At 50.7% G+C, this 19,210-nt stretch overlaps 2 protein-coding genes across 5 annotated transcripts; both read left to right on the top strand.

The window, feature by feature from the left end:
- The first annotated feature begins 2,461 nt into the window (after window positions 1-2,461).
- Window positions 2,462-17,256, top strand: ATRIP (ATR interacting protein). Of its 4 annotated transcripts, none has more exons than XM_034998167.1 (14): window positions 2,462-2,816; window positions 5,263-5,393; window positions 6,077-6,247; window positions 7,830-7,948; window positions 9,112-9,269; window positions 11,319-11,420; window positions 11,751-11,880; window positions 12,092-12,775; window positions 15,371-15,507; window positions 15,670-15,761; window positions 16,202-16,282; window positions 16,459-16,711; window positions 16,964-16,997; window positions 17,100-17,256. In XM_034998167.1, coding segments are annotated over exons 1-14 (2,340 nt in total). In that variant the 5' UTR covers window positions 2,462-2,569; the 3' UTR covers window positions 17,101-17,256. The 4 variants fall into 4 exon arrangements, with proteins under 4 accessions (XP_034854058.1, XP_034854057.1, XP_034854055.1 ...); XM_034998166.1 differs by having other exon boundaries at window positions 16,961-16,997; XM_034998164.1 differs by lacking the exon at window positions 16,964-16,997 and having other exon boundaries at window positions 15,673-15,761.
- Window positions 17,257-17,436: 180 nt separating this feature from the next.
- Window positions 17,437-19,185, top strand: TREX1 (three prime repair exonuclease 1). The gene is made up of 2 exons (XM_034998168.1): window positions 17,437-17,917; window positions 18,178-19,185. The coding sequence occupies exon 2, from the start codon at window positions 18,196-18,198 to the stop codon at window positions 19,138-19,140; it is 945 nt and encodes a 314-aa protein (XP_034854059.1). The 5' UTR covers window positions 17,437-17,917; window positions 18,178-18,195; the 3' UTR covers window positions 19,141-19,185.
- The last annotated feature ends 25 nt before the right edge of the window (window positions 19,186-19,210 follow it).

Below are 19,210 nucleotides of genomic sequence, written 5' to 3'. Positions count from 1 at the left end.
TCCTGAAAGTTTCTAAGAACCAAGCTTACTCTGAAACCTCCAGGTCTGCATTTATACTAGGGCTTCAGAAAGGTCCTTGCTAGGTTCCCATGTCTTAAACCCCACATTTGACCCATCAGCAAGATTAAATCTGGCCTCTGCATACTTCCTCCAGGATCACCCCCACACACCCCTCCCCCATTCTGACCTAAAATCCCTCACTCAGGTTATTGCAATCACATCCACATTTGTCTTCCTGCCCCCTACCCTTGCTCCCCTACAGTCTAACCTTCACTCGGGATGCAGAGTGTCCTTGCTAAACCACAAAGTTATACTTTGTCTCTTCTTGGCTCAGAATTTAGTGGCTTCTTAGGGCAAAAGTAAGAGTCCCCACAATGACCCGTCGGGCCTTAAGGGATCTGGATGCCACTCCCTACCTTCTGATACCATTCATCCCCTGATCATCTTGAGCCACAATGGTCTACATTGCAAGCAAGCTGACTCATTGTTTTTACCAACTCTTCCTTCTGCCTGTCACTTCTCTATACTGGAGACTACCTCCCTTTAGAAGAATTCAAACATCACAGCAGTGAGCTCTTCCCTTACCACTGTATATAGTGGTAGTCCCAGTTGTCTGCTACCCTTTTTGATTTTTTTCTCTTTATATTTGTTGATCACATTTGACTCCAGGAGGAGTAAACTGGAGGAGGCAGAGGCTAAGTGTATATATATTGAAACAATTCTGAGGCACAAGTCGATTTCCCCTCCAGGCCCTTGCTATCACTGGAAATTATGCTAATAATGCTAAGCTTTCTCTGATCATGTGTTTTCAAGAAGGGCTCTAGAAGGGGCGCCTGGGTGGCTCAGTCGTTAAGCGTCTGCCCTCGGCTCAGGTCACGGTCTCAGGGTCCTGGGATTGAGCCCAGCATCAGGCTCCCTGCTCAGCGGGAAGCCTGCTTCCTCTCCCACTCCCCCTGCTTGTGTTCCCTCTCTCACTGTGTCTCACTCTGTCAAATAAATAAATAAAATCTTTAAAAAAAAGGGCTCTAGAACTAGTCAGATTTTGCTAAATCAAAACTGGAAAAGGTTTTTATAGATTGAAGCCTGTTTTATGACTAAAGTACTTGACATTAATGGGGTGGGGGCTCTTTGGTCCTCTCCTGGAAAGTTGCACAGCCAGCACACTTTGGACTTCTGGCATTCCCTGTTGGGCTGAGAGCAACTCCGAAGATCCAGTGCCAGCACACTGCCCTGAGAATTGTCTACTATTTTATTTGGTGGAACCTAATCCTCTCTGACAAATGAAGTATAATCCTATCTTTACAAGACCAGAGACCCGCAAAAATTAAGACTCAAGCATTCAACATTTGGGCCTACTGAGGGAACCTACTGGTTGTCTCAAAAACTAAACTCAGGTATTCAAGACCTTTTACACTCTGACAACCATCTCCCTTTCATTTACTGTTTCCAAAAACATTCATAGGACACTTACAAGCTAAGTTTGGCACTGAGTGTACAAGGGTGGAGTCTTACCTCTGTTACTCTCTAACACCCTGTTCCTGCTAACTGTCCTGCATACTACTGCTGCCCAATAAAATCCTGTCAGGTGCCCAAGTCCTGCTCCTCTTTGAAGCCTTACCTCTCTCCTTGCCACAGATAACTCCTACCTGGCATTTGTGTGGCCCCCATGTCGGTGTTGTATTCTCGTCTCAGTAGACGGGAGTATGCCAGTCTCCTTGCTAACTCAGTAACTCTCACTCAACCGGGAGGACAGCCAGGTGCCACATTCAAGGGGCCTTTCTTGACCTCCTGGCCTCCTCATTCATTTATGACCTGTGCTTGGGACAAAACCACTTCGGCGCTCAGAGAAATGAATGAATGCCAACAGCCTGAACAGTTAGTTCCCACACTCTCCAACATAGGCACACCCTTCTCAGAATCACCCCTCCTCCGCAGACCTTTCTTCTCCACACCTATCTCAAATGCACACACTCAAAACATTTAACTCTCTCAAAGATACCTCCTCACAAAAGCTGTATTCATACTCTTCGCCCAACCCCACTCTCCCAGACTCCTCCTCAAGAGGACCTCTGGGTATGTGAGAGGTGAGTCCGGCGGGAGGAAAACAGCGAAGTCGCAGAGACCAAACCCCTGAACACTGCCTGTCACGATTCACAAGTGCACGTGTGAATGTCAGGGCGGACTCCACCGCGGCTGCAGGGAGGGGACGCAGAGCCACCCGCGCTGTAACGCAGGTAAGGCTCGGCCCCGCACCCCGGTAACGCGGATCGCGCAGCACGCATCCCGCCGGAGACCCACGGAGACCCTGCCACGGGTACCAGAGCGCCCAGTAGAGCTGGGTTGGGGGGCGGGGCGCCACCGAGAGAGGCCCGCACCCCGCAGAGCCGGCGACGCGTTCGGATTAGGTCATCCTTCCGCGCCCGCTGGCTGGCAGTCGATTGGCCCGTGGGCTCGGGGGCGTGGCTCTAGCGGCTGAGGCGAGCGGCGGCGCGCGGGCGGTTGGTCCAGCGATCCGGCCTCGCGGCGACCAGGCCTTGCTCGGTGCCCTCGGAGACTGGTCGCCGGAGGCATGGCTGGAGCCCCCGCGCCGGGCAGCAGGAGGCGGAGCGGGCTCCCGGCGCCTAGCCCTGGCCCTCCGCCCAGCATCGGGCACCCTCCGAGCAAGCGAGCCCGGGGCTTCCCCGCGGCCGCCGTCCCGGACCCCGAAGACCCGTTCGGCGCGCACGGGGATTTCACTGCCGACGACCTGGAGGAACTCGACACCCTCGCGTCGCAGGCCCTGAGCCAGTGCCCGGCCGCTGCTCGGGACGTGTCCAGTGAGTGCGCCTCGGGGCCTTTCCCCGGAGGGTGGTGCAGACCTCGCCAGGCTTCCTTGATGGCTGTGGCTTCGGAACCCCACAGCGACCGCTGCCCCGGTGTCTTGCACCCACACTGCCCTGCTTAAAATATAGGAATGGCTTCATCTAAGCAGTGGTTGTACCTCAAAAGGTCTTTTGATTTGGGGGAGAAATGTCTCAAGAATGTCAAACAGCCGATTTGAAATACGGAAAATTAGGTTAACGTTTTACTTTCGTTTATAAAGTTTAGGCCGCGAAGTTCTTGGTTCTAAGCACAGATCCTTGGAATCCGACCACCACCATCAGAACCATCATACCTACACATGGGGACCCATTCTTGCGACAGGTTTGGGAGGCTTTAGATCTAATGAATACCACTGCCCCCCTTGGGCCATAAGAACATAAGAGGGGGCCCGTCCGAGGCAAGAGATGAAAGAGATTTATTCCTTTATGATTTTATTTATTTATTTGAGAGAGAGAGAATGAGAGACAGAGAGCACGAGAGGGAAGAGGGTCAGAGGGAGGAGCAGACCCCCTGCTGAGCAGGGAGCCTGATGCGGGACTCGATCCCGGGACTCCAGGATCATGACCTGAGCCGAAGGCAGTCGCTTAACCAACTGAGCCACCCAGGCGTCCCAGATTTATTCCTTTATACAACCAGTAAGTTGTACTAGGTGCCCAAAACCTTAGGAACTGTAACATACTTAGCAATTGACAAAAGACAAAAAAAAAAACAAAAAAAAACACCTTCCTTCAGGAGCTTACATTTCTAGCTAGAGAATGTATGAAGTCTTGTGGGGCTCACAGAAAGAGAAAAGTTTTGAGGGCACCTTGCATCTCTACTTGGATATCTCACAGGCATCTTAAATCCCACACATTCACCTCCTGGAAACCCAGTCATTCTCCAGTATTGCCAGCGTGGCACCTGGCAGAGCAGACATTCAGAAAACGTTCATTAATGACTAAATATTCTATACAACAGTGACTGGTACCACTCTCCATCAGGTGGCCCAAGGCAACAGTTGCCTTTTTTTGACCATACATCTAATTCCTTTCCAAATCCTGTAACTTTACCTGCTTAATCCATCTCTGGAATCCATCCTTTTTGCATCGTCTCTACCATCTCCCTGATCTATGTTACAATTATTCCTTCCTTCTGGATAATAATCTGCTAAATTCTCCCCGTTTCCAGTCTTGACTCCCTGTAAATCAGACTTTACACTACAGCCAGAGTGATCTTTTCAGAACTCAAATCCGGCTGTGTCTCACACAGATAAAAGTGAACATCCCGGGGCGCCTGGGTGGCTCAGTCGTTAAGCGTCTGCCTTCGGCTCAGGTCATGATCCCAGGGTCCTGGAATCGAGCCCCGCATCGGGCTCCCTGCTCCGCGGGAAGCCTGCTTCTCCCTCTCGCACTCCCCCTGCTTGTGTTCCCTCTCTCGCTGTGTCTCTCTCTGTCAAATAAATAAATAAAATCTTTAAAAAAAAAAAAGTGAACATCCCTGCTGAAGCCCTTTAATGACTTCCCACTGCATCTAGTATAAAGATCAAAGTCCTGGGGTGCCTGGAATCTGCTTGTCCCTCTCCCCCTGCTCCTTTCCCTACTTGTGCTCTATCTCACTCTCTCAAATAAGTAAATAAATAAAATCTTAAAAAAAAGAAAAGATCAAAGTTCTTAACATGGCCTGCAAGGCCAGTATGGCCTGGCCCATGTTCCCACTCTTTCTGAGTTTGAGCCACACTGACCTTCCTTCATTTCTTGAATGCTCCCTGCTTCCTTACAATACATAAATTGCACATTGCTGTTTCTTGTACACAGATTCTTCCCATCCATTCCCCCCATTCCCACTCATCTGCTTAACTTCTTGTTCTTCAGCTCTCAGCTCAGTCATCACTTCCTTGGGAAGCCTTCCAGTCATTCCAGTTGGATCAAGTCCCCCTGGGATAGGTTTTCCTATATTTGTTCTCTTGTGCAGCTCTTATCACAGTTGTAAATTTGCATTTTTTTTAAATTTGCATTTGTGTGAATATTTTTGAATATCCTGTAAGCTCCATGAGTGTAAGGACTGGATCCATTATGCTCACCACTGTACCTTTAGAGACTAGATTGTGCCAGGTGCTCAGTAGGTGTACGTGCTGGTGTAGGTAGAGGTGCTCAGTAAATACTGTTGAATAATAGATCACCAACTTCTGACCAGTGAGGTCCCCACAACACCTTTTCAGCCTTCAGATGAGACTCTTAAAATTGGAGGGTGGGGGGTGGGGAAGTGGCAGGATCTGTTATTTCGTAAGGATCATTTATGAGTTTGAATCATGTTCTTGGGTTGGAAAATACCTATATTGCTTATCAGAGCTTTCTCTAATTTGCTTTCAAGAGTGATTCTTTTCAGCATTGACTGACAAAAGTGGGAAAATGTTTTTTACAGATGTTCATAAGATCCCCAGATTAGATGGGATGTCAAAAACTCCTGCAGGGAAAAACAGAGAATTTGTTCCAGTTAAAGATAATTTTGAATTAGAGGTACTTCAGGCACAATACAAAGAACTTAAAGAAAAGGTAAGTGACTTAACTTGTGGTTCTTACAGCTAACTTACTCACTTATGCATGTGTTATAAAGCAGTGTACAATAAGATATGTAAAAGTTTTAAAACAAGAGTTCAGATTCAGCCCCACAAAATGGAGGAAGGCTAGGGAAAGAAAGCCAGAAAATTCAGACTGAAAGAAACCAAATCCTGAGATTCCTAACAACTAGGCAAGAAAGGAAACAGTGTACACCAGATCCAAAAAAAGATACAAACTTTATGTCATAGTACTGAGACAAATTTATAGTATATGTCTTCTATAGGGGATACAACATCATAATGTTTGCTGTTTTCAGTAGCAGTTTTACAAAAAAGCAGACATCCTTTATATGACTATCTGTAGATCCTTAGGAAAACCAGGAACATAGTGTGAAATTTTGGGTCTGTGAAGTGTGACCCAGATTGTTTAATACTTCTAGAACCTACAGCATCTGTATGTGTGAATGACAGTGTGTCCTTAAGCTATCTTGCTGAATGTCAACTGTTCCATGAATGGGCCTAGCAGACCATGGTGACATCTAGTTGGTATGGATATATTTGAGGACTCATTGGTCTGTAGAACATGGTTTACATGTGCTTTTTCCACTATATGTTGAAACAAGTACAAATATAACTTTCCCTTGTAAGCTTTTCACAAGATTGATTTGGGATTTATAGATGAAGGCAATGGAAGAAGAAGTCCTCATTAAAAATGGAGAAATAAAAATTTTGCGGGACTCGCTGCATCAGACAGAATCCATTCTAGAGGAACAGAGAAGATCACATTTCCTTCTTGAGCAAGAGAAAACTCAAGCACTTGGTGACAAAGAAAAGGAATTTTCCAAAAAGGTGACCCAGAGCTTTTTTATTTTTTTCTTGTTCTGGACACAAGCTTTGCCTGTTCACTGAGTTCTCTTAAAAGCAATGACCAAAGTGTCTATAAGTCTTCCAGGAAGATTTCAACAGTTGTTTGTCTTAAATACTTTCTGCTATCAGTTAATTGCATATACTTTTCTTCTAGGTTCTGCATGTGGTTTGGAAAAGGACTTAGAAGAAACTGCTTTGCTGTGGTAGTTATGATAGTTGGTCTTGGCAGGAACAAATCAATAGCTTAGACTTTCCAGAAATAGGCTTAAGTAAGAGCTTTTTTGCCAGGTTAGAAACTCAGTTGACCTAGCTTAGGCCAAAAGAAAATGTATTGACTTCCATAACTAAGTCTGGGAAAAAACAGGTGTGCGGGGGCCTTGAATGACTCAAGCCTTGCCAGGACTTGTCTTTACTGTCTACTCTATAGACAGGCTTCATCCTTATGGTAAAGGATATGTTCTTCAGCAGCTCTTGGGTTCATGTTTCATAGCTCCAGAGCAGAATGAATACTTGCCTTCCCCCCCCGCCCCAATCTCAAGGCTCTCATTGGTCTGACCTGAGTCACACTGTAACCACAGAGATGATAGCTCCTGTTTAAATCACACAGAGGTAGGGAAATGATTATTTCTCGGGGGAGGGAGATGCTGTTCTGGGAAGAAATTAGTAGGTGTCCATACATACCGCTGTTTTCCTTCAGCACTTTCCAAGGCTTCAATCTCAAGGACATGGGTCTTATTCTGCCATTCATTCAGCAAATTAGCAAACTTTAAAGAAGCACTAACCTGTGCCCAGCACTAACAGCAGTACTTGTCTCTCCACATACATGATGGAAGAGCAAGGGAGTTGTAATCAGACAAACCAGAGTTTGAATCCAGGCTTTCTTTCTCACATGTGAGTGGAGACTTCAGGGTAATGACTTAAGCTCTGTGACTCATTTCCATGATCTGTTCCAGGAAATAACCAGAAGGGTTGCTGTAAGACTTAAACAGCCCTGCATGTGCTGGGACGGTGCTGGGACTGGGACTACACTTGGCACGGAGTGTGCCCAGGGAATAACAGCAGTTACTGTTGGCTGTAGGCCAGAGCAGGTCTGCCCATGCTGCGTGGGGTTTTGGTAAAATTTCCAAACACTCTGCCCAGACTTTCAAGAAGACCTGGAATCATACACCACTATGTTCATCAAAAGGTCGACATGTCACTGTGAGATAAGGCACCTTGCCAGGCTCCAGGCTGGGCAGTTCATATTCATCCTTCCTATTTAATGCCCCCAACCGTGAAGACAGGTATTTGTGTTACAGATAAGCTAAAGTTTAGAGAGGCTGAGTAAATGGTATTTAAACCCTCACAAACTACCTCGCAATAGATCAGGTCAAAATGTCTTTCTAGAATACCATGCTCACATTCAGGAAGAAGGCTAAAGCTCTATAGAAAGGACATTTGTGTCACAGTGGACTTTCATACTTATTTCTCATTGTTTCCGTTTATGAACTTGATGTTCTGAAGCCCAGAGATAATTTTGCATATATGATGGGGCCACCACGAGTATGTTGTCTTTGCCTTCCAGCTTCAATCATTGCAGTCTGAACTCCAATTTAAAGATGCAGAGATGAATGAATTAAGGACAAAGCTTCAAAGCAGTGAACGAGCAAATAAATTGGCTGCTCCTTCCGTTCCCCACATCAGGTAATGATGGCGCTGAAGGAAGAGTTGTTTTGCATGGTTTATAGAAAGTATGAAAAACAAGGTCAGGCTAGTCTTGAATAAAGGCCATTTAAACTTTGCCATTTGGACATAGATCCTCTTTCCTAAAGGCCTCGAAGGTGGTTTAGATCAGGCGTGATAGGTTTGGCGCATCACAGCATAAAGGCCTTACACCCTAGAATGGCTTCCTCTCTATAGGACTTTATACTCAGGACTAAAAAAGGCTGGAAAGATGCTCTCCAAACTTTTGGGGTGGCTCAGTCTTCATTTTTTCCCCCCAGTTTTCATTTTTATGTAATTTGTTTCAAATAACTGATTTTGCCCCAAGTATAAGTGTGTTTCAGTCCCAACTACTGGGAACATTTATTTTTCATTTGCTGCCCTGGGACCTTTGTCCACCAGTCCCCGCCTTTGCTGCAGATGTGATCAGCTTGTTAATGGTCTTGTCCTGCCCCCTGCCTGCCAGAGAACTCTGGCACACTGTTGATACCAGCCTTGAAATTTGAATAGTACGGGTCACGGTGTCTTTTTCTGGTATTGAACATTCTGCTACCTTTGCTCATAATGGGCAGGGTGTGAAATTGAACTCTTCTTGCCTTGCCTAGTTCAGGTAAGACAGGAAAGCAGAGGGGGGTCCATCCTCACCTCTTCACACATCTCTGACAGAAGGGTCTTGGCGTTTTCTGATGCGCTCAGAGGGTTAGGACTGTCCCTCACACAAAGACCTTGGCACTGAAGAACTGGCTCAGTTTTCAAGTTGGAGGACACAACATGCCTTTTAATAGACCCTCTTTCTACTGAAAATCTTTGAATTCAGCCCCTGGGGACTATTGAATAAGAGGTTGTTCCGCATTAAAAAGATATTTTGGTGGAATTGGAAATAGTAATGGAATTAGGGCCAATATTTTTGGGTGATTAGAAGAATACGGAAATGAAAGAGGTTTTCAACAATTCGGATCACAATGCCTTGAATTTTGCACTGCTATCCTGACAAAGAACGACAAATACAGAATAGAGAAAACCTTTGGTCAGAGCATCTAGACACGAAAAGTTTAACACCTGAATAAGTTAGAAGTTTTATAACCAGGTATTTTAAATGGTTTTAGCAGAATCATTACTTTGCTTTCATAGTTAACTTTTTCCAGTCCTAGGAAAAGCCCTTCTGTGGCTATAAAGCCAGAAGCATGTTCTCTACAATCTGGAAAACCATCTTTCCCTACAAAGGAGTCTTTTAGTGCTAACATGTCCCTTCCTCACCCCTTCCAGACAGAGCCAGGATACAAGTCCCTGGTGGGCAGAGAGGGTGAGTTGGTCTGTCTCTCATCCATTGCTGTGTAACCAATTATTCAAACTTGTGGCTTAAAACAACAATGAGTATTTCTCCTGGTTCTGTGGGACAACAGTGCTGACAGAGCACAGTGGGGATGGTTTGTCTCTGTGGGGACTAGAATCACTGAAGGCTTGTCTGGGGCTGGAGGATCTATTTCAGAGTGGCTCATTCACATGACTGGCAACGGAGTTCTTCTCCACATGTGGGCCTCTCTACTTGGGTGACCTCATAACCTGGTGGATGGCTTCCTCTAGAGCTAACAAACCAGCGAGAGCTAGGTGGAAGCTAGCCCTTTTATGGCATAGCCTCAGAAGTCCCATAGCATCACTTCTGCCACATTCTGTTTGTTAGAAGCTATGTTCAAGGGGGAAGGAAACTAGGCCTCACCTTTTGAAGAGAAATGTGTCTAGAATTTACAGGCATATTTTAAAACCTCCTCAGTCAACATCCATTGACATGTCAGAAACACAGCCAGTATACAGGAACTCGTGTTCCTTTCAGCCTTGGGTTTGTACCACCAGGTCCAGACTGAGGGGATGCTACTGCTTTCTAGAGGGACACAATCTGGCATTGGTAGGTTTTCACTCTGAGAATACGCTGTGTCAATTTATCTTGTAATTCTGATACATCGCCTCTCTCCTAGCACCTGGCACCTTGCAAGCCATTGGCCATCACGCCACCTCTGAGAACCTCAACCACGCATATTTTTGGCATCTGGCAACTACAGGAACAGTATAGGATAGTGTTAGGAGCAGGCATTGCAGCCCACTGGCCTGGCAGGAGTCCCAGTCACACTACTTACTGGCTTGTGTGATGTGGGCAGGCAAGTCCCTTAACCCCTGTGCCTCTGTTTTCCTGTATGTAAAATAGAGCTAATGATAACACTTCCTCTTAGGGTTGCTCTGAGGAACAAATGAGCCAGCATGGGTAAAACTCTTAGAATAGAGTCTGTCTGGCACATAATAAGCACCATAATAAGTGTTAGTGACTACAGCTTTCATGTTATATTGCCTCATTTTAAAGTGGGGCAAACAACTTTCCTTTCCTTTCCTTGTATGAGTTCCTGTTTTCCATGAGGAAGGCAAAAATGTGAGGATTCTTGAGTTGCTCTGGCTCTTGTTTTAATCCAAGGTTGAGGAGATGGAACAGTCTCTGTTTTAAACTCATTATGGGGCACCCAGCTGACTCAGTCCATAGAGCATGCAACGCTTGATCTCAGAGTCAAGAGTTCGAGCCCCACATGGAAGGTAGAGTTTACTTAAAAAAAACAAAAAACAAAAAAAAACAACCTAGTTACATTCAAGGGGCGCCTGGGTGGCTCAGTCGTTAAGCGTCTGCCTTCGGCTCAGGTCATGATCCCAGGGTCCTGGGATTGAGTTCCGCATCGGGCTCTCTGCTCCATGGGGAGCCTGCTTCTCCCTCTCCCACTCCCCCTGCTTGTGTTCCCTCTCTCGCTGTGTCTCTCTCTGTCAAATAAATAAATAAAATCTTTTTTTTTTAAGATTTTATTTATTTATTTGAGACAGAGAGAATGAGAGAGAGAGAGCACATGAGAGGGGGGAGGGTCAGAGGGAGAAGCAGGCTCCCTGCTGAGCAGGGAGCCTGATGCGGGACTCGATCCAGGGACTCCAGGATCATGACCTGAGCCGAAAGCAGTCGCTTAACCAACTGAGCCACCCAGGCGCCCAAATAAATAAAATCTTAAAGAAAAAAAAAAAAAAACCACACACCTCGTTACATTCAAGGGGTGCCTGGGTGGCTCAGTCGTTAAGCGTCTGCCTTCGGCTCAGGTCATGATCCCAGGGTCTGGGGATTGAGCCCCACATCGGGCTCTCTGCTCAGCCAGGAAGCCTGCTTCTCCCTCTCGCACTCCCCCTGCTTGTGTTCCCTCTCTCGCTGTGTCTCTCTCTGTCAAATAAATGAAAAAATCTTTAAAACAAAAACAAAAAAACCTCATTACATTCAAGAGTTTCTGATATGCCTGTGCTTTTGTGCTCAAGTTTTGATTCACATTTTCTCTAGTTGTAGAGAATAAGAGCCACAGTCTGGGAGGTGACCCCATAAAGCAAGAAGAATCCCACAAAAGTCCTATTGACAGCTGGATGCAGAGATCAAACACTCAAGGTACCAGCACACCTGCCCCTCGTGTAGGAGGCCTGCACAGCTCCGTTTGCCTCTGCAGTGCTCCATTAGAATGTCTCTGAGAACCAGCACCCCAGGCAGTCCTTCAGAGGGTCCGGGGGAGTGGTAGTCTGTGACTTAAGCAAAAGACTATAAAATAGAAGGGGCCAAAGCAGGTATGTCCCAGAACCCTCAGCACCCACAGGGACCTCAGTGGGTCGTAAGGGCAGCTTAGAGGACAGTTAGCATCCAAGGAACCCTCACTTTTCCTGCTGAAGCCTTAGAAAAGGCCTCCCTTGTCAGAACCTTCTAGAATCACGTTGTCTTCTGCAGGTTCCATTTTGATAAACCTTCTCCTGAAGCAGCCTTTGATCCCAGGGTCATCCCTCGGTCTGTGCCACCTCCTGAGCAGTTGTTCGGAGGCTCCTACCAGCACCCTGCTGCAGCCACCGGGGTTTGGCAGGTAAGCCTCAGACTCCTAAAAACCTCATTTAGGAAGGAGTTCCCAGGAAGCAAGTCCCTTTCTGGTCCTGACCAGCCTGGGAGGTCTATGTGCCGGGGTTGGGGGTGGGGTGCGGTTTGGGAAACTAGAGAATTTGGCCAGCAGGTTGACTGGGGCCCTTGACATTGTCTCCATCTCACACTTGTGTGTTTTCTTTTGTATTTGCTGCTAGTACCTTGGCTGGGATTTCAAGCCTGAGGACCACAGGTTCTCATGATGGGTCATTTCCCCTCTTGGCCCTGAGAGAAGCACAGAACCTGGCACTCACTGGATTGAATCTGGTTGCCAGGGATGAAGGCTCGTGTGATGGAGACCCAGCAGAGGGAGGCAGAAAGGCCTTCCCACTCTGCCAGCTTCCTGGAGCTGTGCATCTCCTCCCCCTGGTACAGTTCTTTGTCGGCTTACACTGCCAGGCTCTGCAAGATTTGGCAGCAGCCAAGAGAAGTGGAGCACCTGGGGACTCACCAACACGTTCCTCCTGTGTGAGCTCTGCGGGAGAGGCCAGCCTCGAGGACTCACTTTGCAGCCTGGAAAGCTTCTCTGTAGCGTCCCTTAGTGTTCTTCAGCACCTGGTGTGCCACAGCGGAGCGGTCGTCCACCTGTTACTGTCAGATGCAGGGGCAGATTCTGCTGCTAGGGCAGGAAACCAGAGCCTGGTTCACAGACAAGATCATGGGGATGTGTCCTCAGCCCCAAGGGGGCTTGCCAGTGACCAAGGCCAGCATCCAGTACTGAAGATGCTTCTTCACCTGTTGACTTTTTCTTCAACAGGTCACCTTCAAGCCAGTGTCCTGAGCCAGTGTCTTAAGATTTTGGTGAAATTAGCTGAAAATGCTTCCTTTGATTTCCTGCCCAGGTATAATAACACAGCATGGAAGTCATGATTCTTTGTGGGTCTTACCTGACCTCTTGAGGTCTATCCCGTGGCCCTTATACTTTGTCCACTTCTTGACTTATCTATGCTTCTCAGTGCTAAGCCTTGGTTTTATGTTCTGAGGCTTCGTTCAGGGAGTTCTGAAGTGATGGAAAGTGGGGCCAGGTGTTAGGAGAACCAAGAAAGTGATTTAGGAGAACCAAGGAAGTGATTTATTTGGTTTAATTCTGCCTCTGTACAGCAGGTAAGCAAGAGACACATGTGTTGAAAGAAGGCTTGTAGCCGCTATGGAAAAGCATCCTTGTCCCCAGGACAGACAAAGGCTGAACCAAGAGCCTTGAACCTGGGCCGTGGATCAGGTGAAGACCACGAATCACACCACATTTAAGTTCGGTGGGGTTCCCTAAGGAAGCAGAGGGTGTAGGGTAGGTCTGCAGCCCATAAGCTGACCTTCCTGGGAATCTGCCCATCATCATCGTGCCCTCTGGCATGAGTCATAGGTTACCTGCTCCTCTTAATGTTTGTGGGAAGTGGTTGTACAGTGAACCTAGCTTGTGAACACTGTAGTCATAAATTCCTAACTTGGGATTCCAGAGCCTCAAGACTGGGAGGAACTGTAAACACCATCCAGCCCATCCCCTCATCCAATAATCCTGTCTGCCCCTCAGCATGCCACCAAGAAGCCAGTTCCTATTTGGAGTAACTCCACTGGCTGCACTTACCTTAAGCTTTTAGCCTCTGAGCTTAGCATACTTGTTTCTGAAAAACACTTCTGGATCCTGGTTTCCATTTGAGGATATTCTAGCTGGTCTGGTCCATCCTAACGGTAGTCCTCAGAGCTGGACACAGTACTCACAGTACTGTGGTGTAGTATGGGCAGCATGATAGGTTCAGAACCATCACCCATGTGTCTGGCACAGACCTAGCTCATAGTGGCTGGTTGCTTGTTTCATAGGTGTTGAATGAATTCCAGGAGCCACTTTTTACCAGTCCTCTTGGTAGATACACCATCATTCCATTCCTGTTGAGCTTGTCTGCAAGGACATGATAAAACAGCAATTTAGGGGATGCTTACTATAGGCCAGACAGATGCCTTCTGTTCACTAGCTCATGTGACACCCTCAGAGCCCTGCATCCTTACACCTAGAGGGAGCCTGGCTCACTGGAAGCACTCAGTATTTGCTGTATGAATACGAGTGAAGAGAGCATGCTGGGCCAGTTTCAGGCCAGTCTCCTTGACTTGCCCTTAATCACGGTCTGACACCACCTCCCACTTGGTGCTTCTCTTCAGAATTCCTACCTCCTTGCAGGCTGAACCCCACTACCACACAGCTTCCTGTTCACCTTGGAGTGAAAGCGAAGGACACGTGCCACCAAGGCCCTGACAGTGTGCAGTGCAACACAAGGAGCCATGCAGACAGCGGTCTCATAAGGGGCACCTTTGCCCACCTAGACCTGAGGGCAAGTCATCCCCTCGGACTATAGCCATAGGTCATTCCTGGTTACTGGGCCATTCCCGGTACTGAGATGGCAGCGACTTTTGAGCAAAGAGGTCTCATCCCCCGCTTCAAACAGAACAGCAGGACTATTCTCTCTTGTATGTTTGGGGCTCTGAAAAAATTTTTTAAAAGAAGGCTGATGTTATCCAAAAGTAATTTGGAAACCACTGTGTCATATATATAGATTTTTCTTGCAGACAGTTTCAGGGACTTTACACGAACACTAGAGACCACTTCTAACCTAATGATGAACTTGAGTAACAAGCAGGTTAAATCCCAGTTTCCCATAAAGTTCTACCCTCCCTGGCAACCGAAAACATGCTGCTTATCCACTGTACAGGATCTGCTCTAAAATGATTTCACCCCAAACAGTGAGAACTTGCTTCCTAATGGCATACTGAGGAATATTCTTAACCCTCGATGGTGTGTGCTGAGACGCTGCAGACGCATGAAGGGGGACACGTAAAAGTACCCCTCCCCCTACGCACAAGGTTGTGTGGATTGAGCGAATGGCAGTTGTCTTGGGACTTAGTTCTTTAGTTCCCTGTGCCTGTGAGACCTGGGGGAGAGTGTGCCCAGAGCCCCTCACCCGTGCACGCTCCAAGGGGGCACCTGCTCCTATCTGGTGTTTCCAGAAATGGTCTGCTCAGCAAGTGGTGTAAAACCCAACCCTAGCCAAGTCTGCATTTGCCACTTTGGAGCCTGGCCAGTCCTTGGGTAGTGGGCTCATAACATTCTCACACCCAAGTTAAGATCTGCCTCCCTATTTGGGAGCAGTGTGGAAGCCAGGCACCCCAGGTCCAGGGAGGCAGCCCCCATTTACAGGTGGCGCTGTGTCTGGTAAGGGCCTGTCCTCTCTAAGCCACAGCAACATCGCGGCGGAGGCTTGTACCTACTCGTTCACAGGAAGCAGATGTCCTAGCAAGCAGGTAGTGGTCAGCCAGCATTTGAACCCAGGTCTGAACCACAGCTCCTCCTCGTACCGCCTGCTCAAAATGGCCTGTTCCCTCCGGGGAAAAGCGAGGGTGAGTTGGATTGGGTTACCAGCGTCCCATCTCTCTGGGCCCCTGTACTGTAGGTTCCAGTGTGTGTTCCGGGTGCTGCCACAGTGCCTGAGCCCCGAGAGCCCCCTGCCCAGCGTCCTGCTGACTGTCGAGCTCCTCTCCCTCCTGGCGGACCACGAGAAACTGGCGCCTCAGCTCTGCTCCCGCTCAGGTAAAGCCCGGCAGGGAGTGGGTGGCTGGGCTGCCGCTGCAGCCTGGAAGCGAGGGCGGTGGCAGGGACAGGTCAGAGGCCTCCTGAGGGCTTCTGCAGCTTGTGCCCGGGGCTCTGGGTAAGAAGGGGAACCCTGAGTGAGAGGTGGGGTGTCCTTTTCAGAAGGCTGTCTCCTCCTGCTGCTGTACACGTACATCACATCAAGGCCTGACAAAGTGGCCTCGGACACACAGTGGCTTCAGCTAGAGCAAGAGGTAAAAACTCCAGAGGCCCTGCTGTGAACTGCTCACCACCCCACCCCACCCACCTCAGGGCCACTGTTCTCCCCCTGGGGAGAACGGAGCTTTCATTCGCTTTGGTAACAAGAGTTTACCCAGCTGCTAACAAGGGGAACTCAGTCCGGGGGCTCCACGCTACACAGAAGCAATACAGCGGGGCCCCAGGGTGTCCTGGGACTTGGCAGAGTGGCCTGATAACTGGTCCCACCCTGGCTTTGGGGCCTGGAGGCAGGTGGGTTGCTGGTGAGACACGGGGGTTGGCCCTGAGCCTAGCCTGGGAAGGCCCCAAGACCATTTCTTGGACCCCGTTGTATAGATAGGCAGTTGCTAAGGCAACCGGGTAGAAGCCTTAGCAAGCCCTCACTGTGACCAGGGTCTCATTCTGCCATAGACGGACCAGTCTGTTCTTGTTCTAGGCCGTGTGGCTCCTGGCTAAGCTGGGTGTGCAGAGCCCCTGCTCCCCGGTCACGGGCTCTAACTGCCAGTGCAACGTGGAGGTGAGCGCGTGGGGGCCAAGGTGACCCTCTGCAGGGACCCCCCCCCCCCCCCCGCTCCATGCCCCGCAGCCCCGACCCCTCCTCACCTGTGGTGGCCGGGCAGGGTGCCGTCCAGCGGAGCAGGCCGGGGGGCGCAGGAGCCCTGGGACCCAGCCTCAGTGTCGGCCCTCCCGCAGGGGGTCAGGGCGCTCACGGCGATGCTGCACAGACAGTGGCTGACGGTGCGGAGGGCCGGGGGGCCCCCAAAGACGGAGTGGCAGAAGCGGACGATGCGCTGTCTGCGGGACACAGTGCTGCTGCTGCATGGCCTGTCCCAGAAGGACAAGCTCTTCACTGTGCACTGCGTGGAGGTCCTGCATCAGTATGACCAGGTGATGCCAGGGGTCAGCATGCTGATTCGAGGGCTTCCGGACGTGGCCGACTGTGAAGGTGAGCCTGCAGGAGGACTCCTCCCTGTCCAACCCACACGCGGGGCTTCCCTGAAGTTCACGGACAGGTCACAGTTCCTGGCCTTAAGTCAGCAGTCTTCCCTCCACGCAGCCTTTGCCTTACTGCTCTGGCTCTTCTCTGAGCATAGCAGGCTGCCTTTTGCTTGTATCTGTTGAGTCGGCCTGGCAGAGCCACGGTTGTTCCAGAAACATCCCTGTCTGAATTGCCTTTGTGTCACTTTGCTTGCAGTAGCTGAGGGAGCAAGGCCTGGGCGTGGAAGGGACTGGTTAGTTCCTATGGGCGTGGGGGAGGAGCGGTGGGCCTTCCCTCCACCCCTGTGCCCAGCACCTGCAGGCCTTCACCGTAGAACCCTCTTCTCTTCGCTCAGAGGCAGCCCTGGATGACCTCTGTGCCGCTGAAACCGATGTGGATGACCCTGAGATGGACTGCAGCTGACACCTGGGAGCATCGAGCCACACGGTGGCACCAGAACCACTACCTTCCCCACCAACTGATTAAAAGCAGCAAAGCGCTGTTTGAGAACACGCCAGCCTTGTGGTGTTTCCTGAGTCTGATCTGTGTCGGGCTGAGTGGGGGGGACGGAGCAGGAGCCAGACCCTCGGAAGCCTGGGAGCCTTCCCGTCCCTGGCCGGAGTTGAGACCCTGTCCCCATGGTAACGAATCAGCCCTGAGGAAGGAGCCCGGCCCTGCCCTGCCCAGCCTGTGGAATTGCCCTGAGTCATCGCTTTGGGCTGAGGCCATGGGAAGAAACCATTGTGTGGCAAAGCAGGAGGCAGGCGGCAGCCGGGGCCTACGGCAGGGAGACCTGAGAAAGTAGGGCCAAGGAGAGGATGCACGGTGGCCGCTGGCCACAGCCGGGCTTGCTGGCAGGCTGGAGTCCCTGCTGCTGGCCTTCCCCGAAGGGCTGGGCACCACGGCCCTTGTCCTGCCGGCTGCCTCTCACAGTGTGAGCGCTCTGATGCGCTGTGCCAGCCAGCAGGCCCACAGCTGTAGGTCGGAGGCCTCTGGGGAGTCAGGAGGGGGCCGTGCTGGGGAGGGACAGACCTGGCCCGCTGATGAGCAGGGCGGGCCTCCCTCAGGACAGCCCACAGGCAGGCTCACACTCAGTTTCACTTCCCGCCACTGCTGCCGGCAGCAAGAACCAGCCAGACTGCACCCTGAGTCGTTGCTGCTGCCTGCTACTCGGTAAGTGAGGACTCCCACGGGGATGGGGCAGGGTGGGTAGGCCTCACCCCCCCCCCAGGCCCAGGCTAGGTGGGCGCTAGGGGAGGAGCCAAGGTTCCCCCCAAAACAGACAGTTGAGGGTGCTTCCCCCTAAGGAAGTCATGACACCCTCTCTGGCTTCCTGCCCTGGAATCGGGTCCTGGAGCTCACTGACAGTGCCGGCCTCAGCTCTTCCCACTGGGGCACTCATATACCCACTCCCCACCCCTGCTCCTCCCCAGGCTCGGCAGGTACCCAGCATGGGCTCGCAGGCCCCAGCCCCGGGGCCCGTGCAGACCCTCATCTTCTTGGACCTGGAGGCCACTGGCCTGCCTTCCTCCCAGCCCAAGGTCACGGAGCTGTGTCTGCTGGCTGTCCACAGATGTGCCCTGGAGAGCTCCCCCAATATTCAGGGGCAGCCTCCCATAGTGCCCCCGCCGCCCCGGGTGGCAGACAAGCTCTCTCTGTGCGTGGCTCCAGGGAAGGCCTGCAGCCCAGAAGCCAGTAAGATCACAGGCCTGAGCACAGCTGTACTGGCAGCTCACGGGCGTCAGCGCTTCGATGCCGACCTGGCCAGCCTGCTCCGAGCCTTCCTGCAGCGCCAGCCACAGCCCTGGTGCCTCGTGGCACACAATGGCGACCGCTACGACTTCCCCTTGCTCCAGGCGGAGCTGGCTGTCCTAGGCCTTGCCAGTGTTCTGGACGGTGCCTTCTGTGTGGATAGCATTGCCGCCCTGAAGGCCCTGGAGCACGCTGGCAGCCCCTCGGAGCATGGCCCACGGAAAAGCTACAGCCTGGGCAGCATCTACACACGCCTGTATGGCCAGGCCCCACCGGACTCGCACATGGCCGAGAGTGATGTCCTCGCCCTGCTCAGCATCTGTCAGTGGAGGCCGCGGGCCCTGCTCCAGTGGGTGGACGCTCATGCCAGGCCTTTCAGCACTGTCAAGCCCATGTACGGGGTCACGGCCTCTGCTGGAACCAACCCAAGACCATCTGCCACCACAGCCCCTAAAGCCCTGGCTAGAGCCGGGGACACTAGTCCCAACCTGGGCAGGGGCAGGAAGCCCAAGGCCGTTCCTCCAATGGAGGGCCCTGGAGCCTCACCCAAGGCGGGACTGCTAGCCCCACTGGGTCTTCTGGCCTTCCTGACCTTGGCACTAGCCACACTGTATGGGCTTTCCCTGGCCACACCTGGGCAGTAGGCCAAGAAGGAAAGTCTGACTAATAAAGACCCCCCCCAGCACTGAGTGGGCCCTCACCTCTACCCTCCTT

The sequence above is a fragment of the Mirounga leonina genome, unplaced genomic scaffold, assembly GCF_011800145.1.
Source record: "Mirounga leonina isolate KUSES-001 unplaced genomic scaffold, KU_Mleo_1.0 Mir_94, whole genome shotgun sequence".
NCBI classification, from domain to species: domain Eukaryota; kingdom Metazoa; phylum Chordata; class Mammalia; order Carnivora; family Phocidae; genus Mirounga; species Mirounga leonina.
This window is presented reverse-complemented; position numbering and strand designations above follow the sequence as displayed.